An 18,781-nucleotide genomic window follows, 5' to 3' on the forward strand; every position below is an offset into this window, starting at 1 on the left:
TGAATATTTGATGACATTTATTTGAAGCAATCATAAAATACTTTACAATATTTTCACAATACTGCATAAATCTATGACCTTTGTTTCCTGTTTAAATGCTCTTTGTGAAATGTCAATCAAAGGTGATAACAGAAACTGGTATGATGTACATGGATGTAACTCACCTGAATATGACTAAAATGAAATGGACAAATTTCTTAACTGGAACAAGGATGTTGAATTTTCAATAAATAACAAATTCCAAATTTTTACTTTTTTTTTTACAAATAAGACAAATCTAAGGATGTTCTCAGGCGAGAAGTAATATAGAACCTGTATTTCTCATCTGGTTTAGTGTGCTGAATTGTTTCATTAAAACTAAAGGAAACAATTAAAGAGACTTGTATCTTTTAACTTAGTAGACTCCAAAAGGAGTAAAATGCACAATTTATTTAAAGCTGAATCCTTTTCATCCAAGGATTCTTCAGATCTCATTTGGACAAGCAGAATTATTCACATCTATTTCCCCTATTGGGCCCAGCCCTTTCACTGTAGTGGGCCAAAACCCACTATTCATACAAAGTTGATTCCCCTTCAACAAAAGATATTTCAGACCAAATTGGGTAATAATCCATTCATTCCTACAGAAGGAGTAAGATTTTAGGGGATTTCCTAAATTTCTTATATTGGTCCCCACCCTCCCACACCAGGAGGTCAAGACCCAACATTTAAACAAAATTGATTCCCCTTCATCCTTCATCTCCAAGTATGTTTCAGACCAAATTTGGGGAATATTTATTCACGACTACAAAAGGAGAGGGTTTTAAAGAATTTGCTCTGTTTCCCTGACTACGCACTGCCCCCTCCTGCCCCAAGGGGCCAAGATGCACTGTTTAAATAGTACAAATTTCCCTTCGCCTGAGAATGCTTCAGTTCAAATTTAGACAAACTCCAATTATTTCTACAGGAGGGGTAAGGTTTCATAACATTTTCAAGAGGTCCTCCATTGGAACCCGTCCTTCCTGCCATAATGGAGCTGAGACCCATCTTTATTCAAAACTGATTCCACTTCACCAAAGAATATTTCAGACCAAATTCAGTTATAATCCAATTGTTCCCACAGGTGGAGTAGGATTTTACACTATCTTCTCAATTTCATCTTTTAGTCCTCAACCCTCAGGGCTGGTACCAACTGTAATACAATATTTATTTCTTTTCATCAAATAATACTTCAGAGCAAATGTCGGCAATATCCATTAATGCTTAAAGGAAGAATAGGATTTTAAAGAACTTGGGGCCCAGGGGATCAACATCAACCATTTAAATCTAATTCCTTCAACCAAAGATGCTTCTGACCAAATTTGGTAATGTAACAATATGATTGGTGGTTTATAACTTGAAGGAAAAGATGACAGACAACAGACGCTGTGGTATGGCATAAACTCTTCAGTCCTTCAGACCGGGTGAGCTGTAAAAAACAAGAGTGTCAGTAAAACCAATGAGTGCTCCTGAAAACATCTTAATTTGACAAAAAATTTTAACAATTGGTAACAACTAAGTATTTAAGGGGTTTCAGGCACTGAATTTGGTACGTCCTCTTAGTATGAGTAATGCATACACCAAATATACACCCAAGTTTCATTATCTAAGTTTTAATAGAAGCATTTTAAATTATGCATCAGACAAAAACAAAAAAAAAGATGAAATTTACAAAGGGCAACAACTCTGTAATTAAGGAGTTTTAGGCTATGAATTTGATACAATGCACATTTTCTTTGCATGAACAACGAATACACTAATTTTCATTATCCTAGTTTAAATGCAAGCAAAGTTACGGTCGAGACACAAAAAAACACAGAACATAATTACTGAGGGGATGCTGGTCCTTAATTAGGCACACTGCACTTTTTCTTTGCATGACCAATGTATACATCAAGTTTCATGATCCTCAAATAACTGTGGGCAAAGTTATGTTCTGGATACAAAAATTCTAACAAAGGGCCACACCTCTGTAGTTAAGGGTTTGTGGGCTCATTGTACATAGTCTTTGTAGGATCGATGTATACACCAAGTTTCATTATCCTAATCTAAAAGTTATGTCCATGATACAAAATTTTAACAAAGGGCAATAACTCTGTAATTACCATCAGAAGGGATTGAATAACTATGTAATACTTAATAAACAAAGTCATGGCATATTTATATATTATGAGATAAACACTATAACATTACCATAAGGTTATCTATTATAATTTTCTGATAAATCAATATATCATGGTATATGCCAGTAACTACGTTATAAGTTGTAATTTTTATGAATATTCTCCATAACAGATTTTGATATCATAATATTCGTTGTGATATTTTCATTAAATGATATCTTATTGACATTTCAGTAGATAACAGTGGAAAAGAGATGTTCCAGTAAAAAACAGACATCTTTTTCATATCGAAAACTAAAGTGTAAAATCCTTTACAGTGTACAGTACATGACAATGTAAAGCAAAATCCGGTAATACTTCTGTATCTGATAATCAACCATGTCTTTATTTTCAATTCTGCAGAAATGAAAAAAAAAACTGAAATATAAAGAATTCATAGGACTCAGAATTTCTGGTGATTATTTGTTTTAATTAACAATGACAGCGTAATATATTTTTCAATAATTCAATAATTGATTTATATGTAAACAGAGTCAGATATCCTATAATCAGATCAAAAATACCTAACCTAGGTCATAAATTAGACCATACAAAACTATTCTAGGTCATGTATATTAAGTAGACAGTTTAACTAGGTCACATATGAAAATTTGATCATGTATAGAAACTACGAGGTAAGTCACATACGTTTATCTAGGTCACATTTATGCTGGAGTCATATAAAAATCAAAGTGAAAATATCAATACAGGTAAACAAGGTCAGAGAAACACATGATTGTGTATATGGATAAGGTCACACATATGGATAAGGTCACACATATGAATAAGGTCACACACATAGACCAGGTCACACATATGGATAAGGTCACACACATAAACCAGGTCACACATATGAATAAGGTAACAGACATAGACCAGGTCACACATATGGATAAGGTCTCACACATAAACCAGGTCACACATATGAATAAGGTCACACAAATAAACTGCAGTGATGATAAAAGAAATCTTTAATGAGAACTAGTGATGATACAGCTCTCCTATTTTTGACCAAACAGATGGGTGCTTTGAAGTCACTGCATTGAAATTCTCCAATTTTCCTGTTCGGACACAAAGCAAGCTTAGGTTGAATAAGTTTGTTTTCCATCAAATAATTTCCATGTACATTACTGGCTTTCTCTAACTTGGTATATAAAATCAGTTTTGTAAGCGATTCTTAGCAGATAACAGCATAAAATGGTAAAATACCACATAATGCAGCCTATTCACAATGGCGTCGTCTTGTTGTCAAGTTAAACATCAAACTATCTGAAGGTAAAGAGCACACCAATATTTCTTGGACTTTTTTTAACACTGCTTTATTTGATATTTGGAGTCACTTTTCTTTGGTTTTCCTTTAAAAATGTACAAAAAAAAAGTTTAATGGTTTTCAGTTAAATTTCATAAATATTTCTCTTGAATGACATAATGTATCTATATTTTTCACTCGTGAGAAGATTTAGATATTCTGTCATACTTTTGAATTATATAGGATATTAAAGGGGAAACCACTTAATATCATATTCTATATATATCTTAAACTAGGTCATGAATGAGGTTACATACTAAACTAGGTCATGAATATAAGGTCACATATATAAACTAGGTCGTGAATATGAATAAGGTCACATATATAAACTAGGTCGTGAATATGAATAAGGTCACATAAATAAACTAGGTCATGAATATGAAAAATATCATTAACATTACAACTTGTTAACAAACTGGGACGGCTATTGTAGCCATAAAGCATTAAATTCCTGATTTCAAGCTCACCTGTTAGAGAGTTTTCAACATCTTTCCTGAATTAACATTTCAATTACGAAATGCAAATAAGTAATACAATTTTCTGTTTTAAATCCCACAATGTCAGAAAACCATTATATACCACAATGAATCCTGTAGGAAGGGCTACATCACATGGTTCAACTTTATGTGAGCAAAGTTCTCAGGTTACAGATTACAAGTTAAATAAACTTGAAGCACTTTTGTTTGTCATGAGGAAGGCGAGTTTTGAAGAGCACTGAGTCCACCCGATACTGAGTGTATAGCAATGGCATATAACCATATACTTTTACAAAAAAATTAATACACTTGTGGCGTTCATCAAAGTGTGAACTGTCATTAGACAGAGTCCGTGGGCAGCCAGGACAACGAAATGTCCAACGTGAGGTCACCTGTGAAAAACCAAAGTTCAACTGTTATAATTACAAATCTTACATTAAATTATTGTTATACAGATCTAATAAATTTGCATTGTGGTCATAAAAATTGGTTTGCCACAAGAAAATTAAGGTGCCCTAACAAAAAAATGTTGTTTTAAACTGATCCCATTTTCAATAAATCTGTGTTAGTGTGTAAATTGTACACCCAATGATTGTGAGCTACATAGAAATTGATACATAATGCAGAAAATAATCATAAATGTTTAGACAAAGTTGATAACAAAGATGTGCCAAGAAATAAAAGTATGTAGACTTGACTACAAAGGATAATGAGGATCTTGTGGCATTAGAGAACCAACAAAAATGTGAATTTATCTCACAATAAACCCATACCCAGTAATAAGCCCACCCATGTATATTGTAGAAAAGATGCTAATTAAATACGTTGATGATGTTTTCACCCCATTGGAAACCACAAGATAAATAGAGCAATCTACCTTTATCGGCGGTTTCCTTGTGATGTGAGAAACCAAGAAGTTCATGGCAATGTCTTCACAGTTGATAAACTCATCTACTTTATTGCGGATTGCTTGAGGCATGGAGTAGGTGTAGAGATAGGAATAATACTGAAATAGACCATAATGTAGGTGATATCTGAAGTTTAAACAGAAGAAAGATACTGAAACATATTACTGTATTTTACCGCAAATATGCCTCCACACCCAGTTAAAAAAAGACTGTCAAAAGAGGGGAGGGGGCTTATTTGCAGGCAACCCCCCTATTCACGAGATGTACGTGTGTCTGCCATCTTGGATTTTTCATCATAAGGAACGATAACTTGGCCTATCTGTCATCAAAAATAACCCAAAGACGAAAATAGGGCCGATAATTTTATTAACAATATAACAAAATATACTAAATAGCTAATCCTTCGGCCCGAATCCTCCGAATAGGAGAGTCTCGTCATCGGACTCGTCTGAATCAAATAAGATGCTGTGGGCCTGTGTCACATCAAGTTCCTGCTGTAGGACCTCATCGATCTTGCGGAAGTCCATGACGAAGACGGCGTGACATCCTAGACAGTTACAGGCCACACACCTGCCCAGAATACGATGCACATCATCCGTGTTTGGTCCCCACACACGTGTCACTCTTGCGACTTGTCTCCCCTTGGACTGCAGTTGATAACCGGAGACGGCTCGACCCTGAGCGCGTTCCTCAACGAACCAGTCAAACACGGCGTCGTCAATCTTAATGGCCTTGGGTGCTGGGTTAGTGTCAAGCTTCTTCTTCTTGAAGTCTGTTCCTTTTCCATGGCCAAGGAGTTTCTCCAAGTCTCTGTCCCACTGTCTGACGAGTTTCCTGTCGACGGAGAATTCTCGTGTTGTCTGATGGAGATTTCGGCAATTGTCCCGGAACCAGTTGACGATGTCCAACTTCTCCTTTACTGTGTAACGTCTTCGTGTAGCAGGCATGATGATTTGTGTCTTGGTTGGATTTTCACTCTCTATTTAACAGAGACATATATATCACATCTCTGCTATCTAACGACACTGATATGGCTTGGGACTCAACGTGTAAAAGTCTTGTGTTGTTTAAGCGTGTTTTGAGCGAGGCCCTCTCGCTCAGTCGCTGTGATTGTTACCTAATTATCACCAGTTAAAATAACAAAAAAGTGGCCACCTGTAAACACTACAAAAACAAGCCCCTCATAATTACATCTGGCAATTAAATGTAAGTACTGCTTTATCGTCGCGCATGTTGTCTTTTTTTTTTCAAAAAAAAGTGGGGGAAGGGGGGGGAAATTAATTGCAAATACCACCTATTCCTGGCAAATTGGAAAAAGTGGTGGGGGGCTTATTTGCGGTGAAATACGGTATAATGTAGGTCATATCTGAAGTTCAAACAAAGAATGATACTGAAACAGACTATAATGTAGGTCATATCTGAAGTTTAAACATAAGAAAGAAACTGAAACAGACTATAATGTAGATCATATATGAAGTTTAAACAAAGAAAGATACTGAAACAGACTAAAATGTAGCTCATATATGAAGTTTAAAAGAAAGATACTGAAACAGACTATAATGTAGGTCATATCTGAAGTTTAAACATAAGAAAGAAACTGAAACAGACTATAATGTAGATCATATATGAAGTTTAAACAAAGAAAGATACTGAAACAGACTATAATGTAGGTCATATATGAAGTTTAAAAGAAAGATACTGAAACATTTTATAATGTAGACCATATATGAAGTTTAAACACAAGAAAGATACTGAAAAAGACTATAATGTAGGTCAAATATGAGGTTTAAACAAAGAAAGATACTGAAACAGATTATAAAGAAGGTTGCATGTGAAGTATAGAGATTGGAATAGTACTTAAAGGATTTAATGTGTGGCTATTAAATAAAACATAGGTAACCGTGCTTACAATTCGGCTCACTTTTTGGAAGTCGGCAACTTTGAAGTTTGGCTGACATTCAGGTGTGACTAAAGTTGAGTTGGGCTTGACTTTTAGTTGTAGTGAAATTGCAGTGTGGCTGAGACTTGGAGGAGAGGGTGACCTTACTGTGTGGGTGGTGTGGGTGACTTGGAGGAGAGGGTGACCTTACTGTGTGGGTGGTGTGGGTGACTTGGAGGAGAGGGTGACCTTACTGTGTGGGTGGTGTGGGTGACTTGAAGGAGAGGGTGACCTTACTGTGTGGGTGGTGTGGGTGACTGGAAGGAGAGGGTGACCTTACTGTGTGGGTGACTGGAAGGAGAGGGTGAACTTACTGTGTGGGTGGTGTGGGTGACTTGGAGGAGAGGGTGACCTTACTGTGTGGGTGGTGTGGGTGACTTGAAGGAGAGGGTGACCTTACTGTTTGGATGGTGTGGGTGACTTGAAAGAGAGGGTGACCTTACTGTGTGGGTGACTGGAAGGAGAGGGTGACCTTACTGTGTGGGTGGTGTGGGTGACTTGAAGGAGAGGGTGACCTTACTGTGTGGGTGGTGTGGGTGACTTGGAGGAGAGGGTGACCTTACTGTGTGGGTGGTGTGGGTGACTGGAAGGAGAGGGTGACCTTACTGTGTGGGTGGTGTGGGTGACTTGAAGGAGAGGGTGACCTTACTGTGTGGGTGGTGTGGGTGACTGGAAGGAGAGGGTGACCTTACTGTGTGGGTGGTGTGGGTGACTTGAAGGAGAGGGTGACCTTACTGTGTGGGTGGTGTGGGTGACTGGAAGGAGAGGGTGACCTTACTGTGTGGGTGGTGTGGGTGATTTGAAGGAGAGGGTGACCTTACTGTGTGGGTGGTGTAGGTGACTTGAAGGAGAGGGTGACCTTACTATATGGTTAACAAAGAGGTGAGGGCAACTTTACAGTGTGGGTGACTTTGGAATGAGGGTTACTTCGAGGTGAGGGTGACCTTATTGAGTGGGTGACTTTACAGTGTGGTTGATGTAAAGGTGAGGACAACTTTACAGTGTGAGTGACTTTGGAATGAGGGTTACTTGGCCATTAGGGTGACCTTACAGTGTGGGTAACTTGGAGGTGAGGGCGACTTTACAGTGTGAGTGACTTTGGAATGAGGGTTACTTGGCCATTAGGGTGACCTTACAGTGTGGGTAACTTGGAGGTGAGGGCGACTTTACAGTGTGGGTAACTTGATGGTGAGGGTGACTTTACAGTGTGAGTGACTTTGGAATGAGGGTTACTTGGCGGTGAGGGTGACCTTACAGTGTGGGTAACTTGGAGGTGAGGGCGACTTTACAGTGTGGGTAAATTGATGGTGAGGGTGACTTTACAGTGTGAGTGACTTTGGAATGAGGGTAACTTGGCCATTAGGGTGACCTTACAGTTTGGGTAAGTTGGAGGTGAGGGCGACTTTACAGTGTGCGTAACTTGATGGTGAGGGCAACTTTACAGTGTGGGTAACTTGGAGGTGAGGACGACTTTACAGTGTGGGTAATTTGGGGGTGAGGGTGACCTTACAGTGTGGGAACTTGATGGTGAGGGTGACTTTACAGTATGGGTAAGTTGGAGGTGAGGGCGACTTTACAGTGTGCGTAACTTGATGGTGAGGGTGACTTTACAGGGTGGGTAACTTGGAGGTGAGGACGACTTTACAGTGTGGGTAATTTGGGGGTGAGGGTGACCTTACAGGGTGGGAACTTGATGGTGAGGGTGACTTTACAGTGTGGGAACTTGATGGTGAGGGTGACTTTACAGGGTGGGTAACTTGGAGGTGAGGACGACTTTACAGTGTGGGTAATTTGGGGGTGAGGGTGACCTTACAGGGTGGGAACTTGATGGTGAGGGTGACTTTACAGTATGGGTAATTTGGAGGTGAGGGTGACCTTACAGTGAGGGTAACTTGAAGGTGAGGGCGACTTTACAGTGTGGGTAATTTGGAGGTGAGGATGATTTTACAGTGTGAGTGGCATTGGAATGAGGGTTACTTGGCGGTGAGGATGACCTTACAGTGAGGGTAACTTGAAGGTGAGGGTGACCTTACAGTGAGGGTAACTTGAAGGTGAGGGCGACTTTACAGTGTGGGTAATTTGGAGGTGAGGATGATTTTACAGTGTGAGTGGGTTTGGAATGAGGGTTACTTGGCGGTGAGGATGACCTTACAGTGTGGGTAACTTGGAGTTGAGGGTGACCTTACAGTGTTGGTAACTTGGCGGTGAGGGTGACCTTACAGTGTGGGTAACTTGGAGGTGAGGGTGACCTTACAGTGTGGGTAACTTGGAGGTGAGGGCGACTTTATAATGTGGGTAACTTGGAGGTGAGGTTGACTTTAAAAGTTTATATGGCTTTGAGGTTAGGGTGACCTTATGACAACTCCTATTGAGTATGTACAGGTATATTTAACTTACCTTATGAAAGAATGCTGCTCCGGTTAGAACCATTGACAGCTCACAGGAGTAGTTAGAATTGTAGAGCCAGGCGTTGGAGTGTACATCCCAGGCATGGAACCGCCCCGGAAATCCAACAATCCGGTCACGCTCCTCTCTCCATACCCTATAATGTACCTTACATTGTTATTCCATACATGGTGTATCCGCAGACTATTTTGTTGGTAAAATATGAAGTTGTAGTGAAACTTCAGGTATTCAAAGTCACATGATTTAATTTTTTTTTTGTATTCATTATTTTTATTGGATGGCATTTTCTAATGACAAATTACAAACTCGTTCTGACAAAAGACAACATATCTGTAATTTTTCGAGGAAAGTCTTACTTACAACCGTACCAAAAGAAATCAAATAATCAAGATTTGAATCTGCAAACATCTGTCTGACATATAAAGAAAGCTGAATTGCTCTGTTATCCTAAAAGGCCCATTGATTGCTTTATTTTCTGTTACAATATTTATGTTGTATATAACCTCCATGTTTTTCTATCAGTGATCTCTGCGTCTTTTGCTAAAATCTTTTTAGTTTTTGTTATAATCTCTAGGTAAATACAAAAAAAATATAGAGGTAAAAAACATACAGGTAAATACAGAAAAAATATAGAGATTGTAAAGGGATACATAAATACAGAAAAAATATAGAGATCATAAAGGAAAACATACAGGTAAATACAGAAAAAATATAGAGAGTGTAAAGGGAAACATACAGGTAAATACAGAAAAAATATAGAGATTGTAAAGGGAAACATACAGGTAAATACAGAAAAAATATAGAGAGTGTAAAGGGAAACATACAGGTAAATACAGAAAAAATATAGAGATTGTAAAGGGAAACATACAGGTAAATACAGAAAAAATATAGAGATTGTAAAGGAAAACATACAGGTAAATACAGAAAAAATATAGAGAGTGTAAAGGGAAACATACAGGTAAATACAAAAAAAATATAGAGATTGTAAAGGGAAACATACAGGTAAATACAGAAAAAATATAGAGATTGTAAAGGAAAACATACAGGTAAATACAGAAAAAATATAGAGAGTGTAAAGGGAAACATACAGGTAAATACAGAAAAAATATAGAGAATGTAAAGGAAAATATACAGGTAAATACAGAAAAAATATAGAGATTGTAAAGGAAAACATACAGGTACATACAGAAAAAATATAGAGATTGTAAAGGAAAACATACAGGTAAATACAGAAAAAATATAGAGATTGTAAAGGGAAACATACAGGTAAATACAGAAAAAATGTAGAGAGTGTAAAGGAAAACATACAGGTAAATACAGAAAAAATATAGAGAGTGTAAAGGAAAACATACAGGTAAATACAGAAAAAATATAGAGATTGTAAAGGAAAACATACAGGTAAATACAGAAAAAATATAGAGAGTGTAAAGGGAAACATACAGGTAAATACAAAAAAAATATAGAGATTGTAAAGGGAAAAACATACAGGTAAATACAGAAAAAATATAGAGAGTGTAAAGGGAAACATACAGGTAAATACAGGTAAACATACAGGTAAATACAGAAAAAATATAGAGATTGTAAAGGGAAACATACAGGTAAATACAGAAAAAATATAGAGATCATAAAGGAAAACATACAGGTAAATACAGAAAAAATATAGAGATTGTAAAGGGAAACATACAGGTATATACAGAAAAAATATAGAGAGAGAGGTAAATACAGAAAAAATATAGAGATTGTAAAGGGAAACATACAGGTAAATACAGAAAAAATATAGAGAGTGTAAAGGGAACACATACAGGTAAATACAGAAAAAATATAGTAAATACAGAAAAAATATAGAGATTGTAAAGGAAAACATACAGGTAAATACAGAAAAAATATAGAGATTGTAAAGGGAAACATACAGGTAAATACAGAAAAAATATAGAGATAGAGATGTAAAGGAAAACATACAGGTAAATACAGAAAAAATATAGAGAGATTGTAAAGGAAACATACAGGTAAATACAGAAAAAATATAGAGATTGTAAAGGGAAACATACAGGTAAATACAGAAAAAATAAATAGAGATCATAAAGGATACAGGTAAATAAACATACAGGTAAATACAGAAAAAATATAGAGATTGTAAAGGGAAACATACAGGTAAATACAGAAAAAATAAAAGGTAAATACAGAAAAAATATAGAGATCATAAAGGAAAATATACAGGTAAATACAGAAAAAATATAGAGAGTGTAAAGAAAATATAGAGATTGTAAAGGCGGACAGAAAAAATATAGAGAGTGTAAAGGGAAACATACAGGTAAATACAAAAAAAATATAGAGATTGTAAAGGGAAACATACAGGTAAATACAGAAAAAATGTAGAGATTGTAAAGGGTGACATACAGGTAAATACAGAAAAAATATAGAGATCATAAAGGAAAACATACAGGTAAATACAGAAAAAATATAGAGAGTGTAAAGGGAAACATACAGGTAAATACAGAAAAAATATAGAGAGTAAATACAGAAAAAATATAGAGAGTGTAAAGGGAAACATACAGGTAAATACAGAAAAAATATAGAGATTGTAAAGGGAAACATACAGGTAAATACAGAAAAAATATAGAGATCATAAAGGAAAACATACAGGTAAATACAGAAAAAATATAGAGAGTGTAAAGGGAAACATACAGGTAAATACAGAAAAAATATAGAGAGTGTAAAGGGAAACATACAGGTAAATACAGAAAAAATATAGAGATTGTAAAGGGAAACATACAGGTAAATACAGAAAAAATATAGAGAGTGTAAAGGGAAACATACAGGTAAATACAGAAAAAATATAGAGATTGTAAAGGAAAACATACAGGTAAATACAGAAAAAATATAGAGATTGTAAAGTGAAACATAAACATACAGGTAAATACAGAAAAAATGTAGAGATTGTAAAGGGTGACATACAGGTAAATACAGAAAAAATATAGAGATCATAAAGGAAAACATACAGGTAAATACAGAAAAAATATAGAGATTGTAAAGGGAAACATACAGGTAAATACAGAAAAAATATAGAGATTGTAAAGGGAAACATACAGGTAAATACAGAAAAAATATAGAGATCATAAAGGAAAACATACAGGTAAATACAGAAAAAATATAGAGATTGTAAAGGGAAACATACAGGTAAATACAGAAAAAATGTAGAGATCGTATACCTGTATGTCTCTTCTCCTTAAGATTCATGATTTTTTAACTTCTAAAGTGAGGACTATAAAAATATTGCTGTTTTCCAATGCTCTTTCTAGGCAAGTATTTAAATTTCAAGATTAATGCTATATTGATAAGCAAAATTTTAAGTATTGCAAATACCATATCTGTCAAAAACTAATTACCTAAATCCAAATATGATTTCATCATGACGGAGATGGGCATCATCATCTATACTCAAAATGGCCTCTGTTTCTATAGCATCAAAGGGCAAGAAGCGGTTGTTGAGGCTATTTTTGGCAGTTCTGATAACCTGAATGAAACAAAATAAAAAAGAAAAAAAAAAGATACAATTTTTCAATTTGCCATTACTTTCGTATTGTATGTATATATTTTTTAATATATCAATCTAATTTGAAGACATTATTACCTTTACTCTGTGATATACATATTACACACTAAACACACTCACCAATATGGGAACATGTATTTCAGGCCATCTGAGTTCTGGAGAAGGGGCTACTGGGTTATTCCACACAATAAGGACTTTATTGAGGAACGGCAGTCCCTTCAGCCTCTGTATAGCACCAATCAGGACAGCCTCTCGCTCATAGGTCAACATCACAACTGCATCAAAACACATCATTATAAAGAGATGACTATGTAAGGGAGACAATCCATGACTGATTAGGGGAGACAACCCATTAAAGCTCATTAACAACATCTATACTCATATATGAAATGACTTACTTGTAAACTGTTCCCGAGGAATGTTACCTCCTAAGGATTCACTGAATTCCCTTCCAGCTCCCCCTTCACCTTTATTGACCGGCCGGAAGCCATACCCTGACCCTACAATGGACACAAAATTTTCAATACATAACAGGAAATACATAGTAGAACTAAATAAAAAAGCGAACATTATTTGTTGATAACTCGAATGTAGTTGCTTTTTCAACAAGTTAAACTAGGTCAATCAATAATTACATTGTAGCATAAAATATATACATTACAAATATTAATGTTTCAAAACACCAATACATTTAATGAATTTTTAAAATCTCAGTGGGAATAACGGGCATAATTTTTGTCCATAATTCCAGGTTTACTTTCTGATAATTGTCTACACAATAATATTACTATTGATATAATGTACAACATTTTTGTCAACTTAGAACTGTGTATATTTTTCATCTTTGATGCTATGTTTTAACAAGTGTCCTCACTACTAACAAAACCATGTATACTGTTGTATTATACATATTATATATAAATATATGTTGATTTGTTACCTAGGAATTTGGCTTCTGAAGGAAGTATTTCTTCAAATGGCGTGTTTGGGAACATACGTAAAGGATCTCCTGGATGCTGAAACATTTGGTAGGCAACATATTGAGTGAAATTCTGTTTAAATTTGAGGGAGCCAAAAGGATTTTCCAATGGCCCCAGCACCTCATCGGTCTCTGGGTTTGGTTCCGGTCCCTCCAGTTTTAGGGTAAGGAATGTAGTGTTGAAGACACTGGGGGAGGGTACGTCTGGCACTGGTACAGCAGGAATGGTGAGTCTAGTTCGTAGTATGGCTAACACAGTATTGAATATGTTGTAGGATGTACCAAAGTAAGTCTCGTACACAAATCTGCCTTGTCTCCGCATCAGAGCAATATCATTATCTGTATATGTCCTTAAAATGAAATGAACTTCAGCCAAACGAGCCCTCGGAAGAATAATGGCTGCTTTTTTCCAATCTAGGATTTCATCAAACGGTAATTGCATGTAATTGCCTAAAACAACAGGCACTGCCCCATATTTTAAACTCTCATACAAACGAATCTGAAAGACTGCTGTTGATACATAGCTAGTGTTCAATGGTGCAAATATAAGAGCAAATGTTGATTGCACTAGTAAGTCTCGTCGTTCGCTGGCATCCCCACACAAGGCCCACTCACCAATCACTGCACCAGGTACAGGGTTATCACAGGAGAACTGTGTATACTGATCATGATCAGTCGCCTTTTCCATCCCTTTTAAATATTCTACAATAGTTTTTTCAAAGTCTAACTCCTTCTCTTCTTCTTCTCCTTCCTCTATATTATTCACATCATTGATTGATTTTAAGTTACGATTTTGATAATTAACATCATCAGACCCATGACCATTCTCAAACAAATTGTTCAATTCATTAGACTCAATATTCACATTTGAATTCTGATATATCACTGGTTTACTCTGTAAAACACCATTATTATACACACCAACAAATGACAGGAAATATTTCCGTCGGATAGGAGAACACGGTGGAAGATCTTGCCAGATATCTCCGGACACTTTGCCTAAACTGGGTGGGATTAAGACATCAAAATTGGCCCTGTAATTGGTTTCTGTGAAAGCAGTCTGAGCGATGACAGCTCGTCCAGTATTTACGCCACTGAACATGTTGGCATTTCCGGGCTGTCGAAGAATATTCATAATTACATGATTTCTGCCATCTCCATGCCAGTATGGCAAACTATGCAGGGCTTTTTCTAAAGATTTTAAATCAGTGCTTTGAGATTTCGTCTGACCTACAACTGCTACATATATACAGGAAGATGTTGGATCATATGTTCTATACTGATTTTTGCCAAGAATTTCTGATACAGAACTTTCGATAAAAGAATCTATGGTTCCAAAATCTAGAAGTTGTTTTCCAGTGTAAAAATACACAGGGAATCTTGATAGAACAGAACAACGTGAATAGTCAAAACATGAATGCATATGACAAGATACAGAAGATACTGGAGGAACTATGTGAGTATTTGCGTCAGGTCCTAACAGTATTTGTTGAGGAGCTTTTAATATCGGAATGTAACGCTGGTCAAGCTCATCTCTCTCTAGTCGTAGTTGATCCAGACTTAACTGAGTCGTTTTTATATCCTTCTCCAAGTTATCTTTTTCTGCACGTAATTTTTCGATGTCCATGTGATATTTCGATATCTGGGATTGTAATTTCTGACGTTTACTCTCTAAGTCACGTAATTCATTACTAACTGATGTTTTGATCCTGTGTAATTCACTCAACTGTGTTTTCACATCTGTTGTATGAAATGGGTCTTTTCTATCAAGAGGGTTTTTCCGTTTCAGTTTCGGGTCTGGTGTGCCACCATCAACATCACTTGTTATCTTTGAGAGGTAGTAATGGGCTACTAGAGGAGCAGCAATCAAAATAACAAACAGAGTCATGATGAGACGAGAAAGACGTACATGAGTGAGTTTATGAAAAAAGCTATTCCTTTGGTTTACAATACCAGTCACCTCCATTTTGTGTGAGGTTAAAGTCAACACAGCTCTATATACTACATTATTAATGTCTCAGGGATGAAATCACTTGTCACCTTGTGTGTTCCTGTATGTCTCTGTATCATCTCACAAATCCAACCTATCTCCATCCCATGGAAAGTATCCAATGGGACATCAGTAGAGTAAAACATTTCATCCCATGTCTGATTTACACAACAGCAATCTAAACTATTTACTTCCTCTGTGCCTCTGAGACAAGTCTGCAACATGATCCCATCACATAAGTGGGATTGTAGATTCTCATCATATGACTGAAACTGGATCAAATCTCATCATAGAAGTGGAACTACGGGCAGTCATCACAGATCTCAAAGCATATCCTCCTGTGACCAAATAAAGAATACAAATAAATTGTCAAGCACAACAAAAGTATGGCCTGTAACATACTACAAATCACATTCTTTGCTGTATATTTAAGTTATCAGGAAGCTCGGTTGTTCAAAATTATGTTGAATTTTGAATCTATATTTATCTGCTGATGATTAAATCAAGGGAGGAGAACATGCAAGAACAAGGAAAATACACATTCGTGATGAGTACCCAAACCAGGAAACAAACCCAGGTCTCTGGCATGATAATCTACCAACTGAACAGAAGAGACATGCTCTGTCAGCTGAGGGACAGAGACAATATTTAACACTGTATGTAAGTCACATTAACTCACTCCATTTCCACATGTACATATATAAGAGAGTTGATTTTCAATTCTGTATATGTTGTTAACCTAGTTTCTGATTTACATATTAGAATTAATATCATTAGATCTGAGAAGATGCATTGAAACTCTAATTGCAATATGAACTAAAATCTCAGAGGATATACATGTACACACACCCGCGCGCATACACGCACGCACACACACACACACACACACACCCACACACCCACACATATATATATATAATGTTAATACACAAGATGGTGGACTGTACTTACTGGAAAATGAAGATATAAATTCCCTCAAACCATCCTTTCAAATTCAAGGATACTTCCATCAAACCAATCTGCTACATCTGTAGTGGTGTTGCTAGCCGAATGCTTTCATCCTATGAATAAAGTATAACGTTGTCTATTTCACATAAATTTATACGTTTTTTTTTATTTTTAAAGAATTATGCAGTAAAATTTGTACTTGTAAAAAAATAGTTATTTTATCAATGTTATTCATCAGCTTTGATACTCATAATGTTTTCCGTTTCTTTAAATGACTAAACTGTCGCATTCATTTTTAATTCAACAATTCGTCTAATTTTGTCGAGGATTATATTCTCGATTGAACAGCTGTACTGTAAAACCGAACCCATGCCTGTGGCTGTATCAGGGTAAGATCTGATCATCAGCTGCTTCAATGCAGTTGTCTTGTAAAATCATTACGTACAGATGACTGTTGGGTATAAGCTTTTTAAAACGCTGATAAAATTACCAATTATGTACAAAATGGGCTTTCCCTAATAAACTTACACGTTAGGAGTCTTCTGATAAAAAATGTTTCCAAAAATATCTTTTTGGGTCGACGATGTGTTTTCAGCGGAAACTCTTTAAATCTTTCGTGATTCTCTAGACTTTACCATTATAATGTAAATATAATGATGACACGAAAGAAACTCCGAATATAAAAAAAAAACACGACATAATACTTGCAGCTACAATACAAGACCACCATTAATTGTGTGGATTTTTTTATCAGAAGATACATCAACAGTATTTTTCTATTTTTGTCATTCTTAACTGAATTCGTGGAAGGTCTGTTTCACGGTCGGGCAATATTATTTTTTCCATGACAGAAGGGGTCACATGATTTTCCCGGAAGTGTCAGGAACGTGATATCCAAAACAAGGCTAATCAGAAAGTAACAGTTTTGGTGAAGTGATTGACGCACATGGTAAATATGCATTTATCGCATAATGGTTTACACTGTTCCCTGATGTTCTACATCCCGTTAGCCATTTGCTCGATGTTGTTCTGATTGTTTGCATGATGCAGAATTTATATGACTTTGATTCAGTTCAGTATAGTCACATGCCTGTCATAGGATACAGAGATTATTATCTTTCCAATATTTCATTAGTCTCTACGATAACTATAAAATTGTAATTATTCTTTGTGATTATTTCCCTCCGTCGCGGGAAGACCTTGAACACAAAACTCTAAGGACCCAAGTTGGACCATGTTTCGCTTATCAGACTCTGATGGGTTTACGTTGGTGCATGGAACAGTACAGCCCAAACGATGTATCTTATACTTAATGGACTTGTCACAAAAAGTAGTTTTATAATTCGGGATACATTGCTTTATGATCAGGTAACTAAAGCACGGAGCAAAGCAAAAAAATAAATATAAATATCTTTGTAGTAGACTAAAACCATAAACCACTTGAGCAATATTTTTATGGAAACTTAGAATTGTCTTCATAAGATGAAGCTAGTCATTACCAGAGACATATATACGTCTCTGTCATTACCAAACAATTTATTTCCAAGATACTACTGAAAATGCATATCAATGGCTAGTTTTGTTGAACAGAGTTGAAGTAGTTATGTAAGATACAGTTGATGCAAACTATTTACAATCTTGCATTAAACCATAATCACCCAGCTGAAGACACTGGCCTGTACAGGACCCACTTTTCCACCAAAGTTCCAGCTTACACCTGCTATAAAGAAATGTTCTCACAGCACACAGCTAAGTTACAGTTCTAGTGACTGGTATCACTTATTGGCCATGGCAAGCACTCCCAACCCAGACAATTGGGCACTTGTGTATACAGAGTAGGTGTGAACCACCTTGCCTAACACTTTAGGGCAAGAGGATATGTGGGGGTGCCCAAGTCTGGTGATTAAATGGACAGTCAAATACTAATTATCCTGTGACTATAATCAGAGTCTGCCACTTTGAGAAACAAATAATGGTTATAGCTGTCATTCTTTTACATACACAAAGAATTTTTTTACCTGTGAACATTGTATACGTACCTGTCAGTTTTGAACTAACCACCATCTTAGTAAGGTAACATAAAGGAAACAGAA

At 36.2% G+C, this 18,781-nt stretch overlaps 2 protein-coding genes across 2 annotated transcripts in view; one reads left to right on the forward strand and one right to left on the reverse strand.

Moving 5' to 3' along the window:
* LOC132565623 (exostosin-like 3) lies at positions 1 to 17,266 on the reverse strand. The gene is made up of 9 exons (XM_060230269.1): positions 17,217 to 17,266; positions 16,692 to 16,801; positions 13,712 to 16,078; positions 13,170 to 13,271; positions 12,892 to 13,046; positions 12,605 to 12,732; positions 9,210 to 9,354; positions 4,843 to 4,971; positions 1 to 4,357 (listed from the first exon to the last, which is right to left on the reverse strand). The coding sequence occupies exons 3-9, from the start codon at positions 15,714 to 15,716 to the stop codon at positions 4,148 to 4,150; spliced, it is 2,874 nt and encodes a 957-aa protein (XP_060086252.1). The 5' UTR covers positions 15,717 to 16,078; positions 16,692 to 16,801; positions 17,217 to 17,266; the 3' UTR covers positions 1 to 4,147.
* Positions 13,721 to 18,781, forward strand: part of LOC132565624 (ras-related GTP-binding protein C-like) — a 14,904-nt gene continuing 9,843 nt past the window's right edge. Inside the window, exons 1-2 of the mRNA XM_060230270.1 lie at positions 13,721 to 13,799; positions 17,540 to 17,637. Of these exons, the coding sequence (XP_060086253.1) occupies positions 17,635 to 17,637 (3 nt within the window). The 5' untranslated portion in view covers positions 13,721 to 13,799; positions 17,540 to 17,634. The remainder of the gene's footprint in view (positions 13,800 to 17,539; positions 17,638 to 18,781) is intronic.

The sequence above is a fragment of the Ylistrum balloti genome, unplaced genomic scaffold (genome assembly GCF_031769215.1).
Source record: "Ylistrum balloti isolate Yb309-2 unplaced genomic scaffold, AGI_CSIRO_Ybal_v1 Utg369728, whole genome shotgun sequence".
Lineage (NCBI taxonomy): Eukaryota > Metazoa > Mollusca > Bivalvia > Pectinida > Pectinidae > Ylistrum > Ylistrum balloti.